Here is a 24,528-nt window from a genome sequence, read left to right as displayed (position 1 = left end):
CAATATTGCTGATGTGAGTGTGATCTTCCAAAGCTAAACAATGTTGCCAGTTTACTTGGAGCATTTCAATATTTGGAGACAGGGAGACGGTCTCGTTTTATGTCTATCACAATAACGTTGTCTTTATTGGAATGGTTTCTGAAGGTGCGGAATAGCCAGTCCCTGGTTGTCAAATGCCTTTGTAGAAAGATGACCCAAGATTAGGAACACTGGACAGTCTTTTCAAAGCTCTTACAGGAAGGGACATATGGGGGAAAAGAGAGAACTTACTGAAGGAGACAGTGAGCAAAGGTCACTTTGAAGCTTAGCCCCATATAGACTGACTGGAGTCCTTTTGAGAAGAGAAAAGCCTGCATTTTTGTCTCAGAGGGCAGAAAGTTATGGGGTGATTTAAACTTACAAGATGTCTTTATGTAAAATGCTAAGGAACTATTGTGATCTTGTATCTGGAGGGCAGTTATTAGATATTTTTATTTGATCTATTATTTGATCTTTATGCCAAGATAGCTTTTCTGACCTATCAGGTGTGTACCTGTGCCGTGGATCCCGCAGGTACATATGCCAGTGTCCCAGGGCCGGAGCGGTGCTGGCATCCAGGCCTGGTGCCGCCCCTGCCCTCTCTTGGACGGCACTGCCAGAGACCCACGCCTCCCATTTCCTCTCCCTCGTGTGGGCTCAGTCATCCCAACCTCTCTCCTGCTTAACCTCCTACACGCTTCTCAGTCCCATGAGGCTCTTACTGTGTGAAGGGCTCCTCTGTTCACCCCTGTACTGAACACGTGGCGGGTAATAGGCACCATTCCAGTGTCACTGGTTCCAATTTGGCCACTTTGAAACGATCATTTATACCCCAGCGGAATTCCACATTTCAAAGCTGCCCTCTCCTTTTTGCCCAAAGGAGGTCATTCCCTGACCAACAAAAGCCCAAGGGTTACCCTGCAAACACTTCAAAGTCCTATTCAAACACTTGCTTTAGAATACTAAAAGCTGAGATAAAAGATCTTCATTGCAAACTGTTTTTTTTCCTTTTAAATATGAAGCAACACCCACACAGAACAAAGACCATTATCTTTATTGCATGCAAAAGTAAAAGCTGAAGTTGTAGGAGTGTTTTTTGTTTAATCATTTCATGAAATTCAGCCAGATATTACCCAATCCGGAGAATTTACTGGCAAAGTAAACCCTTAACTCCTCCGTTTCCTACCATATGGCTTGTGAGTAACCCAGACCTCATGGTTTTCCTTCCCGTCCCTCCACGTTGGCCCTTTCTACCACTCAGTGTGCCTTTGAGCATGGAAGAAAAAACTCGATCTCTTTTAGAAAGTTTGCTTTTCTATTTTTCTACTTAGTTTACACAATATTTTGTAAGTGGTCATTTCTGGGTTGATGTCAAGTCAGTTTAACAGAACTGAATTCAGCTCCCTGCTGTCTGTCATGGTGGCCACGGGCAAGCCTGCAATTTGTGTTGCATGAGAACTGATATCATTCATTCCAGGGCTACTTTCTGCTTCCATGAATTTGCCCAGTACTTCTTGGGTTTCTACAACAGAGCCCAGTATCTGAACCCCTGGCAAAGCAGGTCCCTTGCCTTCCATGAAGAATGTATGATGAGCCCATTGCAGGAGCCGCACCCAGACACCTGCAGCCCTGCGGGTCTCCCCTGCATGGCCAGTCTTGGAGCCCTTGTGGCGATGCCCAGGGAGCCAAGGTAGGAGGCCAAGGTGGAGAGGTGCACTACTGTTCTCCCAGGTGCGGATAACCCATCTCTTCCTTGGAAAAGTGCTTGTTACACAGGTTACTTTCCTTCCGCTTGGCAGAATAAAATCCAGGCTTACTGGCTCTCCACCCCACACAAGGCAGGCAGGAGTAGTAGGTCTGAATGACCACATGCGTGAGCCCGAGAGAAGAAATGGGGATCGCGGAGATCGACTGAGTTCCAGAGGGAGCGGTAAGATTAGAGTGGTCCCAGGCGTAGGGCTAGAATCTGGGCACTTACCTTCCATTCCGTTTCACAATCAGAAGAAGCCACTTTGTTTTTTTCCTTTTTCCTTTCTGGCACTTTATTTTTTTTTAATTAAAGTATAGTCAGTTTTCAGTGTTGTGTTAATTTCTGGTGTATAGCACAGTGATTCAGTTACACATTAATAATTCCTTTTTACATTCTTTTTCATTATAGGCTATTACAAACTACTGAATATAGGTCTCTGTGCTCTACAGTAGAACCTTGTTGGTTATCTATTTTATGGACAGTAGTTAGTATCTGTACATCCTAAACTCTCAGTTTATCCCTCCACCCTCCTCTTTCCCCCCTGGTAACCATAAGTTTGTTTTCTGTGTCTGTGAGTTTGAGAAGAAACCACTTTTTGATCACACTCTTTTGCCATTTTATTTCACAACCAACAATCGTGGAGATACTCAGTTGTTAGTATCTCCCGCTATAGCATTGTTACTGAATGCTGAAAGCATTATGCATTGTCCGTTTTTGTCCGTATGACAAGGACAGGAGGTAGACATCACTCTCCACGTTTTGGCTGATGAGGACCCCAAGGCTCAGTACTTGAATTGAACCCAGGTTGCAAAACTAATGCGCCCAACTGGCTTCTTCCCCATCTCTGTGAAGCTTCATCGGGCTGGCTACTTCATCAAAGACTGATCATCACCGTCTTGTGTTTTCTCTAAAATCCAGTCCATGTATTCAGCAACTTTGGTGTAGACCCCTGGTTGTTCCCTGCGGGCGCAGCCTTCACCCCAACTGGTGATGCCCACCAAATGCCAAATTCCATTATGTTTGCAAACCAAGGGACCACCTGAATCACCCTGCATCACAGTGGATGGAAAAAATAAAATGATAGACGGTTATGACAGATGTGCCTTTAAAATTCCATAGTCACGCCACACACACCACACATACCACACAGACAATTTCTTATAGTTCTTCAGACATCCCATGTGCCTCATTAGCTATGGATGTGGTGAAGATGACTTAATTCAATAGTGTACAGTTGTATTTTCTGTTTATTCCAACAGAGGAATTTTGACATCGTCATCCCAAAGTGAAATAAATCTAATGCTTTTATATTTTAGTAGAATTCTTGTCTGCACAACTGTCTTCCCTTAAATACAGCATGCTCCTGCAAAAATTGTGACATATATAATACATCACACATAAAAATTATAAATGTGTATTCACTTTATTAAAGGCTATTTATGAAATTATTAGATCATTTGGCCCCAAAGTTTTTAAAAAGCTATAGTGAAATATAGTGAAGTATACTATTGAAAATACATATTTTGAAATGATTTTTCTCAAGTGGCCTATTGTGTGTTTTTCATAATCAAATGCATTACCTTACAAGCATCTTTTCCCCCTTCTTTATAGCCAGCACAGATCATCTGTTTGGTTATTTTATATTCTTTATAACTTTTCTGGCATTCTTCATTTGAAACCAAAGGAATATTTGCCTTTTGTAGAGTATCTTGGATTTTACCTATGAGGTAACCAATATATAACTTCAGAAGGTGGCAGTAAAATAAATATAGAAATAAGACTAGCGTCTTCAAATAAATGAGAATGATGAACTTTTCCTTAAGATCATTTTTTTGGATAAAAATAGTAACAGTGAGAAGGTAGAGTTACATGCACGAACTCAGAGAGAGAAGGGGCACCAGAGGAGACCTGCTGTGAGCTCTCAGGCAGCGTGAGGACAACCCAGGGACCTTGGGCAACCAGAGAACTGACTTCCATTTTCTCTGCCACCCTCTCAACTCCATACAAGTCTCTCAGAAATTCCTTCTTACTGCCTACAATCCAAAAGCCTAGAAGTTCTTATCTTTCGGTTTTTGTTTTATATATTCAAAAAATCATTATAAAACATATTATTTTTACCAACAAAATGCAAAAACGATCTATGGAATGAGAAAACGTATTTGCAAACATATATCCAATAAGGAGTTAATACCAAAATATTTAAAGAACTCACAATTCAATAGAAAAAAATCCCTGCAAATAATCCAATTTTTAAATGGGTGAAGGACCCGAACAGATATTTTTTTCAAAGGAGGTAATGAATGGCCAAAAGGTACAGGAAAAGGTACACAGCATCCATAATCATAAGGGAAATAAAAGTCAAAGCCACAATGATATTACCTCACACGTGTTTGAATGGCCAATAGCAAAAAGATACGCGATAACAAATGCTGGTGAGGATGTGGAGAAAAGGAAACTTTTGTGCACTGTTGGTGGAAATGTAAATTGGTGCAGCTACTAAGGAAGACAGCATGAAGAATCCTCAAAAAATTAAAAATAGAACTATCACATGATCTAGCAATCCCACTTCTGGGAATACATCCAAAGGAAATGAAAACACTGTGAGGAAGAGATATGTGCATCCCCATGTTCATAGCAGCAATATTTATAATAGCCAAGACATGGAAACTTAATGTTTCCTTTGACGGATGAGTGGATAAAGACATTGTGAGATATATGTGGATATATATATGATATACACATGATGAAATATTATTCACCAATGAAAAGAAGGAAATCCTGCCATTTGTGACAATATAGATGGACCCTGAGGGCATTATGCTAAGTGAAGTAAGTGAGACAGAGAAACATAACTATTGTATGACCTCATTTATATGTAGACTGTAAAAACAAACAAGCCAACAAAAAAACCTCATAGAAAAAGTGATCAGACTTGCAGATCAGAGAGAGGTAAGGGGTAAGGAAAGGGGAATTGGAGGAAGGTGGTCACAAGGTGAAAACTTCCTGTTGTAAGACAAGTAAGTACTGGGGATGTATGTACAACCCGATGGTTATAACCTAGCACTACTGTATAGTATGTTTGAAAGTTGTTTAGAGTAGATCCTAAGAGTTCTAACCATAAGGAAAAAATTTTCTTTTTCGTGTGTGTGTATCTGTATGAGATGATGGATGATAACCAAATTTACAGCAGTGATCATTTCACAATATTTGTCAGTTGAACCATCATGCTGCACAGCTTAAACTTACGCAGTCATATATGTCATTTATATCTCAATGAAACTGGAAAAAAAGATACATATATAATTTTTGAAAAAAAAACAAAAAACCCAAACCTTTGGCAGCAGAAGAGTATTTTGTTCTTTGAGTAATTGCAAGTGAGCATTTTTCACTAAGAACAGTTTATGAATAGTTTAACTCCCACCAGTGTCCAGGCTGTCCTTGGACATCATTTGGGAGTGTTCATCATTTAGTTAAGATTAGTTTACATTTCTCCCCATCTCAAAGAACTAGTCAAAATTTTGAAAAAAAAATTTTTAATTCATTGGATAAAGGACTGAATCAGGACAGATGGAGAGAGCTTATCAAGCTGTCTCCTTTTGTAAAGAATGAGGCAAACCTCTAGTGTCTACCAAGAACCTAATTTTGGAAAGGAAGAATGGTCTGTTTCTCAGAAAACTCAAGGGCAATGAAAACACCCCGAGTATCCATAAGCAGGGGTTCTTAACCAAGGGCCCATAGGAAGAATTCACATGGTCTATCAACTTGGGTACGAAAGAAATACATCTTTATTTTCACCAACCTCCAACCGAAGTCTAACACTCCCTTCAGCAGTGTTAAGGGCACCATGACTTTGCCATCAGCAGAGATCACAGACGTTTTCCTGTCACATTATAGTTGTGGCAGATGACTCAAATTATCATTGTGGTCATTGCAGTTTCAAAATTGCGGTAGTTATTAGAACAACTTACTATTTAATATGTTAATAAAGAAGCACAGTATTACTGTAGCACATTTTAGAGTCTTTTGGTAAGTATTCTGCAGTTTCATTGATTTCCTTTGTAATCCTACGTGTTTTATTTAAGGATTTAAAAGCATCATTAGAGAAGGTTTATAGGCTTCACCAGATTGCTAGGAGGATGCATTTAAAAAAAAGCAAAAACAAGAAAGAGAGAGGGCGTGCCTCCCTATGCTTCTGGTCATTAATACCAAGTTAGAAAGAAGACTGGTGTTGGGAGATGAGAGCTCTGTTAATTCTGAGGCCGAGATGGGTTTGGGTGGCCTTTTAGTCCTCTATGAGACCAATCCTTTACGTGAAGCCAAACCAATTAAAGTAAGATGCTGAAAAGATTACCCTATAAATTTCCAGACCCAAGCAAAAATCCATTTTCTCAAGAATCACTGAATAAATATTTGGGAATGGATAATTTGGAAAAAAAATCATGAGTTTGGAAAAAAATTTAGACAGAGGCCAATTAAACGGATCTACTCCACGAATTTTACATATAAGACTTGCTTTAGAAACAACATTTAAAATGTCATGCTGTACCTTTTTCCTCTGTGAAGCCCCATCCAGTTACCCAACAGTTGGTGTAAATTGTATTTGTATCATCTTTGGAAGGTAGGCATACTGGTTTTTGGAAATCTGAAAGGTAATTTTTAAATTAGAGTCTGGCTAGATAAAGTTATGGATATCGACTTTAAAAATACATAATTTTCTCTTCCCATAGTCTCTTTCTAGAGAGTAGCACCAAGCAGAATAAATCTTTTGCTTTCTGCTCCATTTCTAAGGTCAGTGATTCCAGAAAATTTCTCACCGTCAGAGTCAGTTTTGGTGTTAAATTTTCTGGATTAAATTTTAAAACTCAGAACCCAGATTTACTGCCAAAAGCACTTAGAAGTTCTTGCATCTTTTTCTGTGTGTGAGTCTTAATAGTAACAGAAGAGTGTCTATACCATATAAAGCAGGACTTTTAAGTGCTTTAACTTGCAGTTCTGTGCTTCCAAATGCAGCACCTCCAACCTCAATGCTACTTCCTTCTCTAGTCAAGGTCCACCTGGCTCTGCTTGCTTTCACAGAGTCCTTTGTGCCCAAGGCAACGCTAACGCTGCTACTCTTGACAGAGGAAGCCACGCTTCCCAGATGGCAAAGACATGTCTTATGTCTATTATTTCAATAGTGTATATGCAACTGTTTTCCTACCTGAAAGAACCAATTAACATATCTTGGCCCTTAAGTCTTATCTTTCATGGCAACACTCACCTTTCCCACCACTCCACTAACCAAAAAAAAAGAAGAAGACAATCTCTCTGGATTCTGACCTTTCCAAACTGACGTGAAAATTCAAACCAGCACAATTTAGCTGTACGCTCCTCCTTAAACATGCTACGTACCAGTGTAATTCAAAGGAGTCTCAAGTTTTATTAAGGCAATATCATGACTACCTTCCGAGATTTTATAATTGTGGTGAATGATAATCTCTTTTATTTGTGAGAAAGGTGTTTCTTTGGTTATCTTGGACAGATTTAACATGCCGCCATAAATGCGCCAAACATTCGACAAGGGAAGCCTAGGAGGGAAAAATAAATGCCGATTTGAAACCAGAAAGACTGGTCTTTGATATTGGTCCTTTTTCCTTGCACTTTAGTTTTCAAAAAAAAAAAAAAAAAAACTAGGAAGAAAGTACTAATATAGCATGTGTTTACATACCTAATTTCTCCCCCCAGCAGTTTATCACCAACAGCAGCAGTGTTGAAGGTTTAGTCTGAAGGTTTAGTTAAAAATATTGGAAAATGTAAAAAAAAAAAAAGAAATTGGAAAATGTACATTTACGCAGTTATTTCATGTTTACTGTGAGTGAAAATACAAGAAAGTCGCTGTCCCATTCAGGGACGCTGGTCGGGACATGACTAGCAGTTTTTCTCGGGAAAAGCATGCTCAGTTCTCCAGCCTGAAAGCAGTTGCTTCCACGAAATTCAGAGCTGGCAGGAAGTCAGGGTGCCTTTATCCAAGCTCGTATGTGATCAGATAAGGTATGGGGTCCCGGACAAAGAGAACCAGACATGGCTTTCTTGACGTGAGAGAAGCCATTTTTGGCCTAAGCCTTTTTGTGACCTCGGCCTGGCCGCAGTGGTGCCCTTGAACAGGTCTCTGTAATGAATGATCTTAAGGGAACAAAAGAATGCAGAAACACAGGGCTGTTACCGGGCAAGAGAAGTAACAATAGCAACTGGTTGTAACGACGCCCAGTTCTCTTTCAATAGTAAAGATTAGCCTGAAGGGCTCAATCGCCAGATCCACTGGAACCTAAGGGAAGATGATGTTGACCTTTTCTGACCCTCACGACTTCAATCAACTAACGCCTGGGCTTTGTCGGCAGTCCAAGCCCCTTCGCGAATGTGCATGTACCCTTAGCCTTAAACTTCCCCCATTCTGCTGTCCAGGGAGACACGGTTAATATATCAATTACAGCTCAGTAAAGCTGGAAAAAAAGGTGAAAATTCTTGGTCCCAAGTTGGGGTACATTTAGTAAAAGGGGGCACTACTGTTTCCTTTCAGAGTGTCTTTCCTTCCCCTTGGCAAAGCCACGCGCAGCAGAGCCCTGACTGGGGGCCCAGGCTGCCCCGGGGGCCCGCGGAGGAGCCCTGCCCTGCGCCGCCCCGCCCACTGGGCCCCGGCTATTACATTTCGGGGGCAGTGGCTTCCATCCTGGTTCACAGCAACCCATGATGACAGGGGATACGGAGGAATTTTATGAAAACAAAAATACTTTTTGAAAGAGCTCAAGTGTCTTTTACGTTAGGGCCACTAGTCCCTCTTTCCCTTATCCATATGTTTTGTCCGTTTTTACGTGTCTTGTTTAATCATTGCTTATTTTTTTTTTTGAGAAATCTTTATGTTCCAGGTATAGTATTAGGCATTTTAAATGTGTCACTTAACCCTTCCAATGACCTTATGAATAAGATACTCTTTTTATTCATGTTTTACAGATAGGAAAATTAAGCTAAGCGCTGATTATTGCCCGAGGACACTCATGCCTCTAACAAGTGGCAGAGCTGTGACTCAAGCCCCCTTCTGTCGAACTACTACGTCTGTTTTAAAATGGCAAACCCCCCACCATGTGCACTATTTATGTGATAAAGTAGAAATATTATATCTGGTCATATTTATTGAATTATATAGGGTAATACGCAATCACTTTTTTGTTTTACTGTTAGTACTACATTTGTGAATCAAAGAGCTGAAAGTAAAATATCAACGGGTCTGAAAAATATGTCTTTGCAGAATACATTTGGGAAGCGGTGGGTGAAGGTAGCAACAGCTGGGGTACTTTTTAGTTATTCTTGAAAGCAGGAGCGACATCCTCCCGGGAGCGTCACTCCAGCAAACATGCCGCAGTCTGTTCTGATGGGTCCGATGGTTCAGAGCTTGGGCCCTACCGGTTAGTCGACATTTTGAATCCCATCTCTGCTCTAAAATGCCTTTTATTGAAAGAGAATAACCTTCTCTTAATAAACTGACAACATGATGGAGAAATTGATTATAGAGTCTTCAACACAAAAAGGCAAGCGAAGAGCCCAGATAAGATGCAGCCAAACCTTACCCGTCGAAGCAATGGGCTGCAGTCAGGACCCACTGGTGTCCGATGATTGACCCTCCACACAGGTGGTTCTGAGCTCTCAGCTTCACTTGCAGGCTGACCTGCCAGGGCCACTCTCCCCAGTCAGAGTTGGTTCCTCCAACAATGCGTGTGTTTGTTTTTGTTGCACAGACTAGAAGAGAGCGTTGAAGTTAGTGGCTGAACTTGGGGGAGAATCAGAGTCCTCTTCAGCCAAGGAAAACAAGACACATAATTCCACTATAAAAGACCAAACAAGCTATCAAAACAACTCCAACATCCCCTTGCAGTTCTATGAGAAAGTGAGATGTACTCACCAGAGCTGTCCCCACTTTTACACAACCTCAGAGAATAACCAGAGCTTGCTCGTGTCCCATACGTAATCCCAGTGGGGGAGCCATCCAGAGATAATCGTAAGGAACACTTACACCTAGATAAAATCAGGACAAAGATTAACCCTTCACGGAGGAGGAGAGCTCGTGAAACTGTCTTGCCAACTGTCTTTGAAAAAGAAATTTTCACTAACTTCTCTCCTCTACAATCTTCTGGGAGTAAAGAATAAGCAAAAAACTGACAGCGCATCGTTTTCGTACAAGCCTCTTGGCAGCCACTCACTCCTTTAACAAAGGTCACATTCAATTCTTCTCCTTCAAAGTCAACTTCTGAGTAAATTTTGGAATGGCAGGGCTCTGTGCCGGTTATAAAGAGAGAGAAAATGCAAACAGCCATAAACCACATTTAGCCAAGTTTCTGGTACATCGTTGAGGATTGTTAGGCAGCCATAACTTTTGTCACATTTTGTGTAATATTATTGAGTCACATTACCAGGCAAAGTTTGTTTGCAGGTTAAAAGGCTGTATCCAGACACGGCGTTTTCCTGAGGAGAAGGGGATCTCGGGGTCCCACTTTGGGAAGTCTTAAGGAAACAGACATTTCTATTTTGAAAGAAAGCAGGAGAAAGAAAGAACACTACATTAAAGGCAAGTACAAAGGCACCTCATATAAAACAACAACAACAACAAACAAACACCCCCTGCAAATTCTGTTCTTCTGAGAAATTCTCTTCAAGGTCAATCAGACTACAGGACTCTCCTAAATTACTGAGATTAAATGTAAATCAAGCCACATCTCCCCCTGAAGAAAACTGCTAAGAACAGACAACCTGAAAAGAGGAGAAAGATAAAGTTCTGCCTTTTAAAGGAAAAAAAAAGGAAAGAACAAATTCTGGAGATTCACCGTGCTGGTGCTGTTACATAACCGTCCATCCTTCTCGGAGCTCCATCTTGTGCATAAAGAAAAGGACAGGTTATCTGAGGGTCAGGGGGTCGAAGCAGGAGAAACAGGGCTCTGGTTTCTGAAACAGAGCGGTTAGAATAAATACGTTCCCGGCAAGTAGTTTTTACTTCCAGCTCATGGAACATTAAGCTCAGTAGGAAAGATACCCTTCTTTCCCCAGGGCTGTTGTCTCAAGGGTTCAATGGTATAAGTGAGAGAAGGTGGGTAGAAAGGTCGGCTGATCTCTTAACTAATCTGCACCTGGAGGAAAAGTACCTAAAACTGTGAGTTCAAGTGTTTTATGGGAAATGAACAAAACTTAAAAAAAAAAAAAAAAAACAAACTCACACTGTGAAACTAAAGCGCTGTCAGGACAGCCGCGAACGTTTCACAGTCACGCTCACCTTTGTGACTCTGTCTTCTGGGCGTTGGTGTAGAATGTGAAGAAAAGGCAGCTGGGGTGATAGGTACAGATGGTCCGACAAACAAAGGCATCTGGAGCGAGAACCCTGGCGACATCCACATCTGAGAATGCGAGCTGCTGGAAGACGTCCCTGTGGCAGCCTGCGGACCCACGGAGGGGAGATGTGCGTGACGTGATGCAGATGTGCTCGTGCTTTGTCATCGTAACTGCAGAAACTGTGACGGCTTGTTATTCAGAGCACTGAACGTCCTAAGTGCAAAGGTGTCTGTTAAAACATCCCCAGACTTGTTTGTTTGTTTACCGTTTAGGAGAAGGAAAGATTGGTCTCACGCTAATAAAAGACAGATTCCTATGTGAGGGAAACAAAATGGCTTAACCCGTGCTCCCAGCTCCGTCCTAATCAGTGCGAAATACCTCTGTTACTCAGCCTGTGTTTGTATTTTCTTTCTATGACCCTCACCCTGAATTCCAAGCCTTAGATACATGAGGTTTTATGTTTTCCTGAATATTCTGAAAAAGATTTTGTTTTAAAGGGATCAATAGAAACCTGAGTAGCTAATGCAAATGCCATGTGCCCACTGAAATTAGAACAAGAGGAAATCCACTTTCATTGCCCTTACATAACCCTGTCTCTTAATTACATTTTTTATTTGTGTTCATAATATTTACTCCAGTTTACTCAATTCGATAACTTCTATTCATATTATGCAAGCTTAAGGAATAAGGATAGTGAACGTGGGAAAGACAAAAATAATCCAAATTTAAATGAATGAACGTAGTTGGATCAAGAAAGTGTACCCACCATAACACAACAGCCTGGTCTGGGCAGTGTAGGAAATCAGACCTCAGCTGATCAAATCTTTTTTTAAAAGACATGGACTCTTGAAGCGGGAGGAGAACTTACGCGTCATCCGTGTCAACCCTCAACTGCAGCCTCTCAAGGAGCTCCCTGACAAGTTGTTCAGCATTCACTGAAGACATTTACAGTGGCAAGTTGCTGACCAGCTCATGACAAGGCTCACTTCTTGTCTGGACCACTCTAGGTGTTAGAAATTTTTTCTCATTTTTATCATGGTAGGAGCTACCTAGATCTGCCTTCTGGAACCATGCAGATTAGTCTAATTCCCTTTCCCGATCACAGCCCTTCAAAAACAAAAAAATAAACGACAGTCATCCTGACTCTTTGTCAGGTTAAATGTCTTTAACCTGTTTCTTTAACCATATCTTATTGTTCACTATTTCTAGATATCTTACCATCCTGGTGACTGACTTGTGAAGGGTTCCACTTGTCCACTGGTCCACACAAAACGTGGAACACAGAACTGAATACAAAGTTTCCATCACCATCTGACCCGTCCAGATGACAAAAGGACAGGGGCTGCCTTGTTCCAAAGACCATTTTCTTTTTTAGAGCTAGTTTGATTTTCATTCGTTTTGTTTATCAGGACATTAGTGGGAAGGACAGAGTAAGGACCTCCGAAAGTCCTCTCCTCCATGAAAGTAGTGAGAGCCCGGGGAACACTGTCCAAATCAACATCTCAACTCTAGAAATTAACCAGAGGTTTATAACGGTCCAGGGAGTGTTTATTGAAGACGAACAGCCAAATCTCCATAAGAACAGCAAGTTTTGTGGTGTTTTGGGACCCCATATGGAAGCTCCATGGAAACCCTGGCAACAGCCCCACAATCACAGTGAAAATCCGCAGTCTAGCAGCACGTGGAAGGGGCAGAACGGAGTTGGGGCTACTCCAAAGCTCTGTCCCCAAATAGTTATTACATGATCTCTGTGGAAGTTCTCAGTAAAACCCCACTTGCAAGGATTGAGTTTATCTGACCTGACTCAGCGCTTCCTCGGTGTTAGCAGCCTTTTCCTTGGAAATGTTTGTCAAAAAAAATTGTGGCAATGACATATCATTGCAGCTGCCTAAGGCAACAGTAACAGCTTGGACAGACAACAAGCCAATAAAAATCTTGAAAGGAAAACCAGGGGGTAGGGTGAAGATCTCTGACACACTGCGGAGACTCTAGAAGCTGTGTGCGTGTACAGAGCTGTGTGCGTAATCAGGGCTGTGCATGTGCCCGTGAAATTTCCGAGAAAGCCCTGAGCTCTCAGTTTGGCTGATGTTGACCTCTGTGAGCTCTGTGTCAGCAGAAAGTGAAGGCCAGGGCAAAGCTGTAAAATCCCCGCCTGAGCACTGAAGGCATGCCCCCTCCCCAGCTCTCCCAAAAAGCCCCTGGTGGAAGGCTGGGCAGCTCGTCGGATCCAGGCATTAACGGAAACCTCGGTCCCGTCATTAGTTAACTACTAGGGAAACCAAGCAGAGACATCAGTGGCTATACACAGCAAAGGCTAACCTCTGTACAAAATTAGTTCAGGAAAGTCACCAGACAAACAGCAGCAACAACACAAAATGGTAACAACAACACAAAATGGTAACAACAACAAACTCTGGGAAAGGAGGGGATTTCATTTCCAGAGTTGGCACATGCTATTAGTTAAAAGACCTAATTTTTTTTTTAACAAAAAATTGTTAAGACATGTAAAGAAACAAGGAAACGTGCCCCATACACAGAATAAAAGGCTGATATAAACCACTGCTCAGGAAGCACGAACTTTGGGCTACTATACCGAGGCTTTAGGTCAGCTACTTTAAATATGTTCAAAGAACTAAAGGAAACCCCTGTCTAAAGAACTGAAGAAAAGTATGAAAACAAAGTCTCACCAAATAGAGAACATCAATAGAAATAGAAACTATATTTATAAAAGGAACCAAATCTGACTATTAAAAAATTAAATAATCAGTTAATTTGAACCAGTCAATCCGGTGCACAGCATGGAGGAGGTGTGCCTGCGGGGAGTGGGAACAAGTAGGAAGAGCGATGTACTGTTGACAACTTCCTAGTCTTGCAGGCAGCTCCCCATACAGGACTTGGCACGGAGCCGGCACTTGATACTGTGTAGAAGTGGCTGTTGGTAATTTGGTTTCAATAACATGTTATCAGTGACACGCTGATACGCTAAATAAGGTAGAATGTGAAAGCAAATTTTCTGGAAAATTCAATTAAAATTACTTCTGTGTCTGAAACTATAAGGTTTCATTGAATCATTATGCTGGAGCTATTTCACTCGACAATGGATTCCACGAAGAAATGACCTTATAGTCTTTCTACAAATCACCGTACTGATTTCTTATTGCTGCTGTAACAAATTAGCACAAACATAGTGCCCTCAAACCACACAAATTTGTCATCTCAAGGTTCTGGAGATCAGAAGTCGAACAGTCTGAAGTGGGTCTAATTGGGCTAAAATCAAGACATGGGCAGGGTTTTGTTCCTTTGCAAAGCTCTGGAGGAGAACCTGTTTCCTTGCCTTTTCCAGGTTCTAGAGGCCACTCCTTGGCTTCTGAACCCTTCCTCCATCTTCAAAGCCAGCAACGTAACCTCTTCAGATCTGTCTCTCTCTCCCTCTGACTCTGATCCTTCTGCTTCCTTTTTCTTTTATAAGGACCCTTGTGGCTACACCGGACTCATCCCTATGATCCTGAATAAGCTCCCATCCAAAGTCTTCAACGGAATCACATTTTTAATAAAGCCCCCTCTTCCATGTAAATTAACATATTCACAGGTTCCAGGCATTAGGACATCTTTGAGGAGCTCCCATTCTGTCCACTACAATCACACAGTAATAGTAGCCATATAATTACCGATTTCTGAGACTGCACAGGGCTTCAGTGAGAATCCAGATTCCACGTTAGCCAGCACCTTTATGCTAGTAGGTGTTCCACTCGGGCTGTGCTTTAATAGGCAGCTGTTCCTGAATGGGAAAAACAGAGGTTACTTTGCTTCCTAAACTTCAAGGTGCGTGTAAAAGTCCATTTCAAGTTGAAATGGTCCAGGGTCAGTGGAAAATAAACAAAGAAATCGGAATGATGACCTCAGTATTGAATGGGTTAAGGATTTGGGTTATTAAAGAGACGTCTTCTGCAGAAGGATGGTTAAAGTGAGAACACGGTGGGAGACATCCTTCCACAAGATGTTATTCTGCTAAACCCTCATTCCACAAGCACAGCCTATTTGCGGACCAAACGGAAATTATTCTCTTCAGAGAAAAAGGCACCAAAATTGAATAAATAAATAAATAAGAACTAAAAACACCGTCAGAAAGAACAAACGCTATGGATTTTACTCACCGGTAGTCTGCACTGTGGAACGTTTGCGTGGCGTATGTGAAAAACTGGCAGTGAATGCTGTTCGTGCACATTTTTTGGCACTCCTCAGCACTTTTAACCTTAGAGACATTGAAATTGACTCCTCTCATATCAATTCCTTTATAAATGTCTCGGTGGCACGCTGCACAAATAAAACACATAGAGCGAATTCCGTCAGTTTCTCTTCTGGAAGTAAACCAATTTGGGCAGAGTAGTTTTGAAGGCTAGTATTCCATTTCTGGTAACTGTTATTAATTAGGAGATTTAGAATTTTTTTATAGCCCTAAATTATCAGACTCTGCTTGAAATACATACATTCCAATACGTTTTAGAGGACTAGCATGGAAGAGGGGCTCGTTTACTTCCAAAACTGCGAAGCTTGTGCAGCAATACAGGTAATAGTTCACGATGGAATTATTGATGAGCAGCGGCGGATAAACAAGAACAGAAGAATGATGACAGGCGCTTGCAGGTTATAGAAAAGGAATCTCTTGCCAGTTCTGCTTTACATGAAAAAAGAGACAGGCTGGGAGTTGGGATGGAATACTTCTTAAAAACTTTTCTTAATGGTTAATTGAAAGCTATAAACCTCCCTCGAAATGTTTTAAACTAAAATGGGTCCTGAGTTTAGAAGCTTTATGTGCCCGGGAGCAAGTTTTCGCTTTAATTTCACAAGATATTTGGGAAGAGTTAGAAGGGAACATTAAATGAAGTTCTGTGAGTAGACTAAGTCTGGGGGGGAAAAACAATAACTAAGGAGTATGGAGAAAGGCAGAGTATTATTTTTTCTTTAAATTTTACTATGATATCAAATTGAGAACAACATTTAATTGAATCGTTTACACTAAACTGTATTAAGAGATAAATTTGATCTTATATGATAGGAAAAGTACTCCTTCTCAGGTAAACTATATACTGACTAAGCCAGGCCCCCGTATTTAGAACTAAGGGCTGGTTACTGTGCAAACTGCAGGTACAATGTGTGTGTGTTGAAGGAGAGGTGTTACTGGAGGGGAAAAGGATGAAAAATTTAAAAGCATCTGAAATGTAAGCCCACGCAATTACCTGGTCAGAGTAAAGGTAAAATAGCAGAGGTGTATAGTGCTGCCATGGCTGTTTTAAGGTTCTGTCAGCCCATCGGTTGAGAGAGCCTTTTCAGCACTTTGCACTTGCAGATCAGTCAGGTTAGAGAAGGAGTTCATTTGCCTTAAAGTGATTAGGATGGAGTGGGAAGTTGTTTCCCAAGACATCAGTAGGAATAAGCGTCAGAATGACAGTTTCCTGGCCTCCTAGTCCTCACATTTTCCCCTAAAATGTGCTATTCTTGGCAAGATTTACAGAGTCCAGTTTTTCAGTTTGGGGGCTTAATGGGGCTTCTTAACTTCGACACTATGAACATTTGGGACTAGGAAATCTTTGTCGTGGGGGCGTCCCTGTGCCCTGAAGAATGCTTAGCAGCATTTCTGACCTCTGGTCCCTAGTGTAGCATCCTCCAAAGCTGTGACAACCAAAATGTCTCCAAACGCTGCCAAGCGCCCCCTGGTGGACGGAGAAAATCCCCCGGGGTTGAGAACCACTGAGAACCGCTAGTGTACAAATTACCCTGGAGTGAAACCGGGAGAGAGAGAGAGATGCCCTCTGTGTTTTCTTTAAGGTTCTTGTCTGGAATCAAGGGGAGACTATTGTTTGAATGTGTATTCACTCTCTGTACATCTTACACCATAAATAATAGCGGCTCCTTAAGCATGTGATGGCTGATAAACACAAGAGGATCTGTCCAGAGTCAGACCCCCTCTGTTATCTTTCTGGGGGCTCCCTTCCAAAAGTCCGTGGCAGGACAGAGTTTGCGCAGAAGCTGTTCTAAGGCAGACCCATCCTCCGTTCAAATTTAGCTCAGAAATCCACACCTTACCACTAATTTGATGACCACACTGCTTTAAGGAATGTCCAGAAATTGCACTGGTCCGTGACACTCTTGGCAGGTCTCCTGTAACACTGTCTTTCAAGAAGCAACCAAACCTGTTTTTAAAAGTAGCTTCACTTAGGAAGTAGAATAATAAACACACATTGAGGAATGTCTAGCATTTTTATACACTCATAAATATAGCTTTCCCTGACACCTGCTGGAGAGAACATTCTTAGAGGCGATTCCATAATATCTAACGGTCTTTAAACTACCTAACTTCAGCATTGTTTTCCTTTACATTCACAGTTTGAAGTACAGAAGGTCAGTCATATTAAAGAAATAATGATTTTTCCTGTGTTTCCAAACTTTAGAGGAATTACGTTCCCACCTAGTGATTATTTTTATAAATACTTTCATTTACTTAAGAAATGAAATCAGTCATGAGAGTTGCATCTGTATATGGTGTTCATCTTGGTCACTAACTCCTTCTAGTCCACACCTAATGAAAGACTGCTTTCTGTCTTTAATGTCAACCTTAATGTCATTTCATCATTCACAAGGGTTTGGAACCTAACTTGACTTTTTACATGAAGAGTTACTACATCTTACATACAGTCTGGGTTTTCTGTGCAAGTTTAACATGTAGAATCAGGGGATGATTGTCTTAATTCCTAGTTTTTAAGTTCAAACAAGGTAAAGATAAAAGAAAAGAATTATGGACATGGAAATGGGAACAAGGGAGAAACATTCATTCTGGATATTGATTAAAATGAATGAAACTAGGGTTGTAGCTAGGCACATCTATGACCAAACAAGATTTTTAATCACCAACTATTTTTCAAATTCTCTTACTTTTCCAAATCACCGGTTAATAGTATATATCCATGGCCACGCGCGCACACACACGCATATGCAGGCACACACACACCTTGCATACCACAGTGCCCAAGCTGGCTCACTATAGGCACATTCAGACCTAACCTCTCCCAAGGTTACAAGCTCTGGATCTTAATTATATTCTCAATAAAACGCTTGCTTTCTACTGTGTTTTCTTAGGACTGTGCTATCCACACACATGATCAGGGGTCAGACAGCAAGTACTTTTCTCGTTCAGGTGAAATATCCACCTATTATTAGACCCTTTCTTGAGATACCCTCTTAGCGCAGTGCTTTTCAAGTGTTTTCCTTGAGGTCTTGGATAGAAAAAGACCACCTTCTACTATTTTAAGTGAATACAGTGATTCCTTAAAATACAGACTCCCAGTTTCAAGAGACTTTGGTTCAGTAGGTCTGGACTTGAGCCTAAGAATCGCTTATTTAAGAACCACTCCAGGGGATTCCACAGAGGCCGGTCCTTGAACCCCCTTCGAGAAACACAACCTGGCTATACGTTACCTTTTTGCACACAACTGATTCCATTTTGAAAAATGACTGGCTTCCCCAGCAATGAAATATCAACTTTTACCTTTTGTTTGTGTCATGAGTGGAACTCGCAGGAAGAAAACTAAATAGCAAACACCTGGGATGGAAGGTGCACATCATCTGACAGTGCTGGGCGTTCGGGGTGTACACGGCGGATACATCCCCGCCTCGGAAGAAGGTGTTTTTATATAGTTGAGTCAAACACCCTGTGATATAGTCATTGAAAAAAAGACACATTAATTTGGAACAAATGCAAATAATACTTTCAAAAGAAATGCACCTGTGTTCTGAACCTTCTTACTTTATCCATGAAATATCTTTATGACATGACAATTATAGAGGCAGAATGAAATGTTAAGATTTGATGTATGATGTTACAGTTACTTTATGGGAACTCCTGTATAAAAAACTTAGTTGATTTTTATTGATCATGCAATTCTGTACATAAATTATTCCCCCAAAATGCAATCTTAGCTCAGTTTCTCCCTGTCTTCTAACATGCTCTGAAACTTGCATTAAAAATAGCGATGTATGATCTCTTTTCCAAAATTCTGTCACAACAAACATCCCCACTGGATTCCCTCAACAGCTCGGTAAGGGAGGCTAGAGATAGGTTTAGCACATGCATCTTGAGTTTTTGTTTGTTGTTTGTTTGTTTTGTTTGTTTGTTTTTAAGAAAGAGGTTAGAAACTGAGTCTCAGGGCTATGCAGACTTGCCCAAGATCCACATGGCTAATGAATGTCTTGGGACATAAACCCAACTCTTCTGACTCCCAGTCTTGGTCTTTTTTCTTGCTTGCAGTGTTAAATGTTGTTCCTCATTTCAGTTTAATTCAAGCTATCTAGCGGTAATTGAGTATTTATTACTTTAGAAATGAGTGCAAAGGAGGCAATATTTGCTCGATGCCTACAAGCTCAGTTTTTAGATGGTTTAAGCAAATGCATGAATATACCAAATTGAAAATACATTTTGAATCATTTGTTTAGAACTGTTCACAGCTCCAAAGTACCCTGTATCCCACATATTATTAGAATATTAAGTGTTACCTTCACGTTTACTGTTTCATATACTAAAGATAACACTTAAACACGTGCATTTGGGGTTACCTTGAAAGGCCCACTTCAAAGTCTGCCTAATAAGCTTTTCCAAAGGCCATTCACTTTAGTTGGTCAGCAGTTCATTAACCACAGGATATTCCAACGACAACCTTGTCCATCCCCAAGGCAATAAACACACTTCAATTTTAGCATTTTTATATTGCCTTTCAGAAAATGGGCAGCTAAGACACATGCATTTCATTAAGCACTGAAGTAAAATTTTCTCTGCGCTATCCTGCCCAGCAGGTTGCTTCTCTTCCTCTCAGAGGTGTGGCTAAGATGACTAAGCCTTGGATGAAGTTCATTTTTAGAAAGAGCAGAGATCGCTTCAGGTGGAAGCTCCTGGGAATGCAAGTTGCCAAGTGTACCAGCCTAGATTTCCTGGACACACAAACACTGGGTAGCGGATCCAGTGACAACCCTAACTGCAAAGTGGTCTGTGTTTTAGACAATTGGTGCTTTTGGCTGATTCATAATTATCAAGCAGCCATCCTCCCCCATCCCCATGCAGAAACAAGACTCCAGACAATGGTGGTGCTAGCCTGGGAGTTTCCACGCTGCAGTTGAGCCTTTGTGAATTGCCATGTGTCTCTGCTGACTAGAAATGGACCAACTTTGGAGTGGACCAAGAAGAAAGTTCTAGGAAGTGGTCTTGCTTATCCTCTTAAGTTGGTACTAATGACAATGGTAGTCATGATGATGACAATAGGCTTGTTTGTATTCTATCTGAGAGTGCATGTACCGCACTGTTACATAAACTGTCGCATAACATAAAATATTTTGTTCTATTGTCACACTGGCCCCTGTGTCCAAGGACTTCGGGCAGGTTATTCAGTCTTGTTTAAAAACTGCCTAATCAATAAGGAGAAAAAAAGCACTTTAATTTTTAAAATTTGAGTGAAGGATATGAAAAGGCAATTTGCAAAAGAAATACAAGCCACTCGTAAGTCTACGAAAAATGGTGAGAATCGTAAATACAGGCAGTTAAAACAACTAGGTGCCATGTTACACGCCAAGTGAGCAAATATTTTAAATTAGCCTGCGTCGATGTACTGATTCTAGATGAAAATGATTTTTTTAAAAACCTAGTTCAAAGTGACTTGAGTACAAATGAAATGTGTTGGTTCAGAAGCCAAAGAGCCCCTGGTGGATCTGGCTTCAGGAGTAACTGGAGGTGGGGCTCAGCTGATCCCGTCGAGGCAAAATTTAATTGTCTTCACATCTCTGCTCTGTTCCAAAGTGCTGTCTCTTTGTTCTCAAGCTCCACATAGTGGCAAGATGATGCCAGAAACTCAGGCCTCTGTATTCTCACATAATTCAAGTTCATTTGGGAAAAAAAGACGTTGGAAGGCGTTGGTGCTGGTCAGGTCACTGCAGATGGCAGGATGCGTGCCCTCACTCACTGGCCCAGCCCTGCCTGGGTCACAATCACCTGGTCCCAGGCTGGGAGGCAGCAGTTCCCAGAGTAAATTAGGGTGCTGTTTTCTTAAAGGTGAATCTGTACCAGGCCACAAAAAAGTAGATGATTTTCAGCGTTGACCAAAGTGGGGCAAATGATTACTCTCAACTGCTGGTGGAAAAAGTCAACTTGGGAATAACCTTTCTGGCAGACAATTAATGAAAAACAGTGTCCGGCATCACCCTTGTTCTCTGAAAATCTAATGGAATGGATAGAAGGGGAAACAAGATCAAAACCTGATGCTGAAAGTCAAACCATTCAATGGCCAGTTTACTAAATTAAATATAAACCAGGTACTTTCATTTCTGAAATGGTTCCCTAGAGGCTTGAAAGAGTGAAAATATGTACTGTGTACCTGTTGTCCCAGACACTGTAAAATGCCTGACACTCTTTTTGAACATTCAGATAAAGTTAATTTTTTAAATACTGATAATTAAAAATAGAGGGCTGACTACTTTAAGACGTGCTTTGTAGAGAATCATTTCCAAACAGAAGTTTCCATTAACACCTGCCCAAGACATTCTCACTTCTGGCTCCTCCCTCTGGTGTGTTTAGGGCATTGCATCTGACAAGTGGCCGTTGGTGCTGAACCTGAAAAGGATATGTGTCCTGAGGGGTGGACGTCTGGCTTAAGTACCTCTCTCCCATGCACCCTAAACTTCATGTCTTAAAGGTAATCCACTCACCGCAGGAAACGGTAGCAAACAAGCAAACGAAATAAGCGGCTTGCCTGAGCGAAATCATCCTAAAAGAGAAAGCAACACATGCAAAACTCTGCTGGTTGTAGATTGTGTTTAACATGAACCTTAATTTAGGGTGATGTAGATTTCCTCATCCATGTCTGAATCGCAAATCTAAGCCCACCATTAGCAGTAGAGAAAGCAAGGGTTTTTCTGTGCCTTTTGTACCCAAGGACTTGGCACAAGCTACAAACTGAGACCTCTAGACTCCTGTTGTGTTTATTGTTCACTTGGCTCCCATGTTCTTGATAATTATGGAAAGGGGATTGCTAGAAGGGAATTAAACACTTGTGAAACCTCTCGATGTGAGCAAAAAGAAAATTATTGTAAACCATGGCAATAGTATCCACACAGAATCCCTGTGGAGAGATATTCAAAATATTCAAGCCCATTTGAAAATTTTGAATCCATCAATATTCTCTTGGATTTAAAAATACCGCCCACTTAAATTTTTTCTCATTTAAGAATGTCAGTTCCTTCTACATTCTCTAAATACACAGGAAATTAGAACATCAACTTATAGCTTCTTCATAAAGTAAAAACAATGCTTAATGAAGAAAAAAAAAACACATTTGGAAGCAATCAGAGTAATAGAAATCCTGTACCTGAAAGCACAATTGCTTCTGTGGTTCTGGAGGTGACGGTGTCTCCTGCCACCTAAAGATGGCCGGTCTTCGAGCTTCCCCAGTGCGGCCCTACGGGCGTATTTGCTTGGCTCCGATATTGACTTTGGTGTTCTGCCAACGGTTTCAACTTTTTGTCCTGTCAGCATATTCTATGAATGTCCCATTCAGCTATTTAATATATTAACTATTTCATGATAGGGCCACACAATTCATGCACAGGGTTTTCCTTTTCCACAATGTCCATAACATTCCCAGTTATTTGGGGTCATGATACATTTCATCTGAGTTTTTCCGGCATGATGACCTGGCGACACAAGTGAATAAGGGATAGGGGTGGCTAGCTCATCCTGGAAGGATCTTTTGGCAAATGATACCCACGCCTTCCTGTATCCTATCCCACTGACGTTTTAAATATGGAAGGGACTCGGTCAACGTTTAGGTCTTTCTCCCAGCCAGTTCAGGAAATAAGACAGAGCAGGGGTTGACAAACCACTGTTCACAGACCAGATCTGGTCCAGTGCCTGTTTTTGTAAATAAAGTTTTATTGGAACACAGTCATGCCCATCCATTCCTGTATTATCCATGCTTGCTTTCACCCGACAACTGAGGAGTTAATAGTCGTGACAGAGACAGTAAGGCCTGTAAACATGATAAAGTTGGGTAAAACCTGCTGCATGGTGCTCCTAGCATAAGAGTTTAGCCTTTTCTGTCAGGATACTTCAACCTGAAAGAAACATCCTGGCTTTCCCAGGAGCCTGTTCCTGCTTAAGGGTTTCTCTTTTATTTTTATTTTTAAGAAAAAGTCTCCCCAAGACCTCCTTGCCACATTTATCCGTCATTCCTAGATTGACTTACTAAATCCACACAAAATAATTTATTCTCCTTTTTGTGCTTTTTAAAATATTTAAAGACTGTAATCCCCTGCCCACTAAATCTCCTTTGTTTTCTAACTATTCTTCAAAAAATGCAGTACATCTTTCTGGCTAGTAAATTAGATTTTTAGGGAGCTGGTTCTTCAGTAAATATTTAATGTGTGTTTCTACCATGCAGAACTGTGTTCATTTAAAAATGTAGGATAATGTTGCCAATAAAATATTTTCTGGCTGTAGTGAAGTAGCATATTTCAAATATTGATGCTGCCCTGATTTTAGATTGAGGGTATCAACTGCTACTCCAGCAAACAGCAAAAGGGAATCAATCTCCTGGTTTGTGCAGTATTATAGAATTTAAATTTGGGATTTCAATTCCCACCAGCCTCAACAGAAATAAAGGATGACCTGGGAAAAAAACTACTCTGTCTCCAAATCACAGCAGAAACTCTCAGAAGTTGTTTCCCTAAAAGGTGCGATTACCAATTTTAACCTGTTTAAATAGATTCCTGTGTTTCTTTTGAATTTTTCTAACAGTGGAACGTAAATTATGTTCTAGCAATAAAGTAAAATGACAAAATTCCTTTATGGCTCCACAAGAACCAAATTGGAATGAAGTTGAAAAGAGGCAGTGGCAGGAAGAATTCTAAAATGTTCCCCAGGATTTTCCAGTCTAATCCCAGGAAGACAGGGATATTGAAGAAGATAGGGTATTCCGTCCATACTTATGTTATATTACAGGACAAAAGAGTTTTGCAGTCTGATCGGGTCTACTCTGAGCTAACCAAAATGGGGGTTATCTGGGTGGGCTTGGTCTCATCACATGACCCCTTTAAAAAGTTTTCTTCTGCTATTTGCACAGGAGAAGTCCGAGAGATTCAGAGTGTGAAGGCGATTGGACGGGAAGGATGCGCTCCATTGCTGGCTCTAGAACCACTGTTTACAGCAGGTGAGGTGTGTTTTGAAGAAGCAAAAGGAAAGGATGAGGAGAACAGAAGGTGGGGATGTGACAGGATAGTTCCAAATATAAAGAGGATGCTGTTCCTAGAAAAAGGGGGTTTCTAGGCAGATCAAACAAAGTTAAGTGTATCTATTAGCATCTAATTTGATGCTGGAG

General features: G+C 41.0%; 1 protein-coding gene across 4 annotated transcripts; it reads right to left on the bottom strand.

Moving 5' to 3' along the window:
• Positions 1-2,360: 2,360 nt before the first annotated feature.
• KLKB1 (kallikrein B1) lies at positions 2,361-24,171 on the bottom strand. 4 transcript variants are annotated; one of them, XM_045515469.2, is made up of 15 exons: positions 22,522-24,171; positions 21,863-21,921; positions 18,663-18,825; positions 17,204-17,310; positions 15,274-15,433; positions 14,788-14,897; positions 11,064-11,298; positions 10,210-10,319; positions 9,911-10,073; positions 9,702-9,814; positions 9,370-9,538; positions 7,160-7,335; positions 6,315-6,410; positions 3,349-3,488; positions 2,361-2,817 (listed from the first exon to the last, which is right to left on the bottom strand). In XM_045515469.2, exons 1-15 carry the CDS (start codon positions 22,686-22,688, stop codon positions 2,635-2,637), a joined length of 2,151 nt encoding a protein of 716 aa, XP_045371425.1. In that variant the 5' UTR covers positions 22,689-24,171; the 3' UTR covers positions 2,361-2,634. The 4 variants fall into 4 exon arrangements, with proteins under 4 accessions (XP_045371425.1, XP_010951578.2, XP_074209753.1 ...); XM_010953276.3 differs by having other exon boundaries at positions 11,064-11,223; positions 22,522-22,803; XM_074353652.1 differs by having other exon boundaries at positions 18,663-21,215; positions 22,522-22,600.
• Positions 24,172-24,528: the final 357 nt, after the last annotated feature.

This window comes from Camelus bactrianus, chromosome 26, assembly GCF_048773025.1.
Source record: "Camelus bactrianus isolate YW-2024 breed Bactrian camel chromosome 26, ASM4877302v1, whole genome shotgun sequence".
Lineage (NCBI taxonomy): Eukaryota > Metazoa > Chordata > Mammalia > Artiodactyla > Camelidae > Camelus > Camelus bactrianus.
The sequence above is the reverse complement of the archived record's forward strand: the minus strand, read 5'-3'. Positions and strand labels throughout refer to the sequence as shown.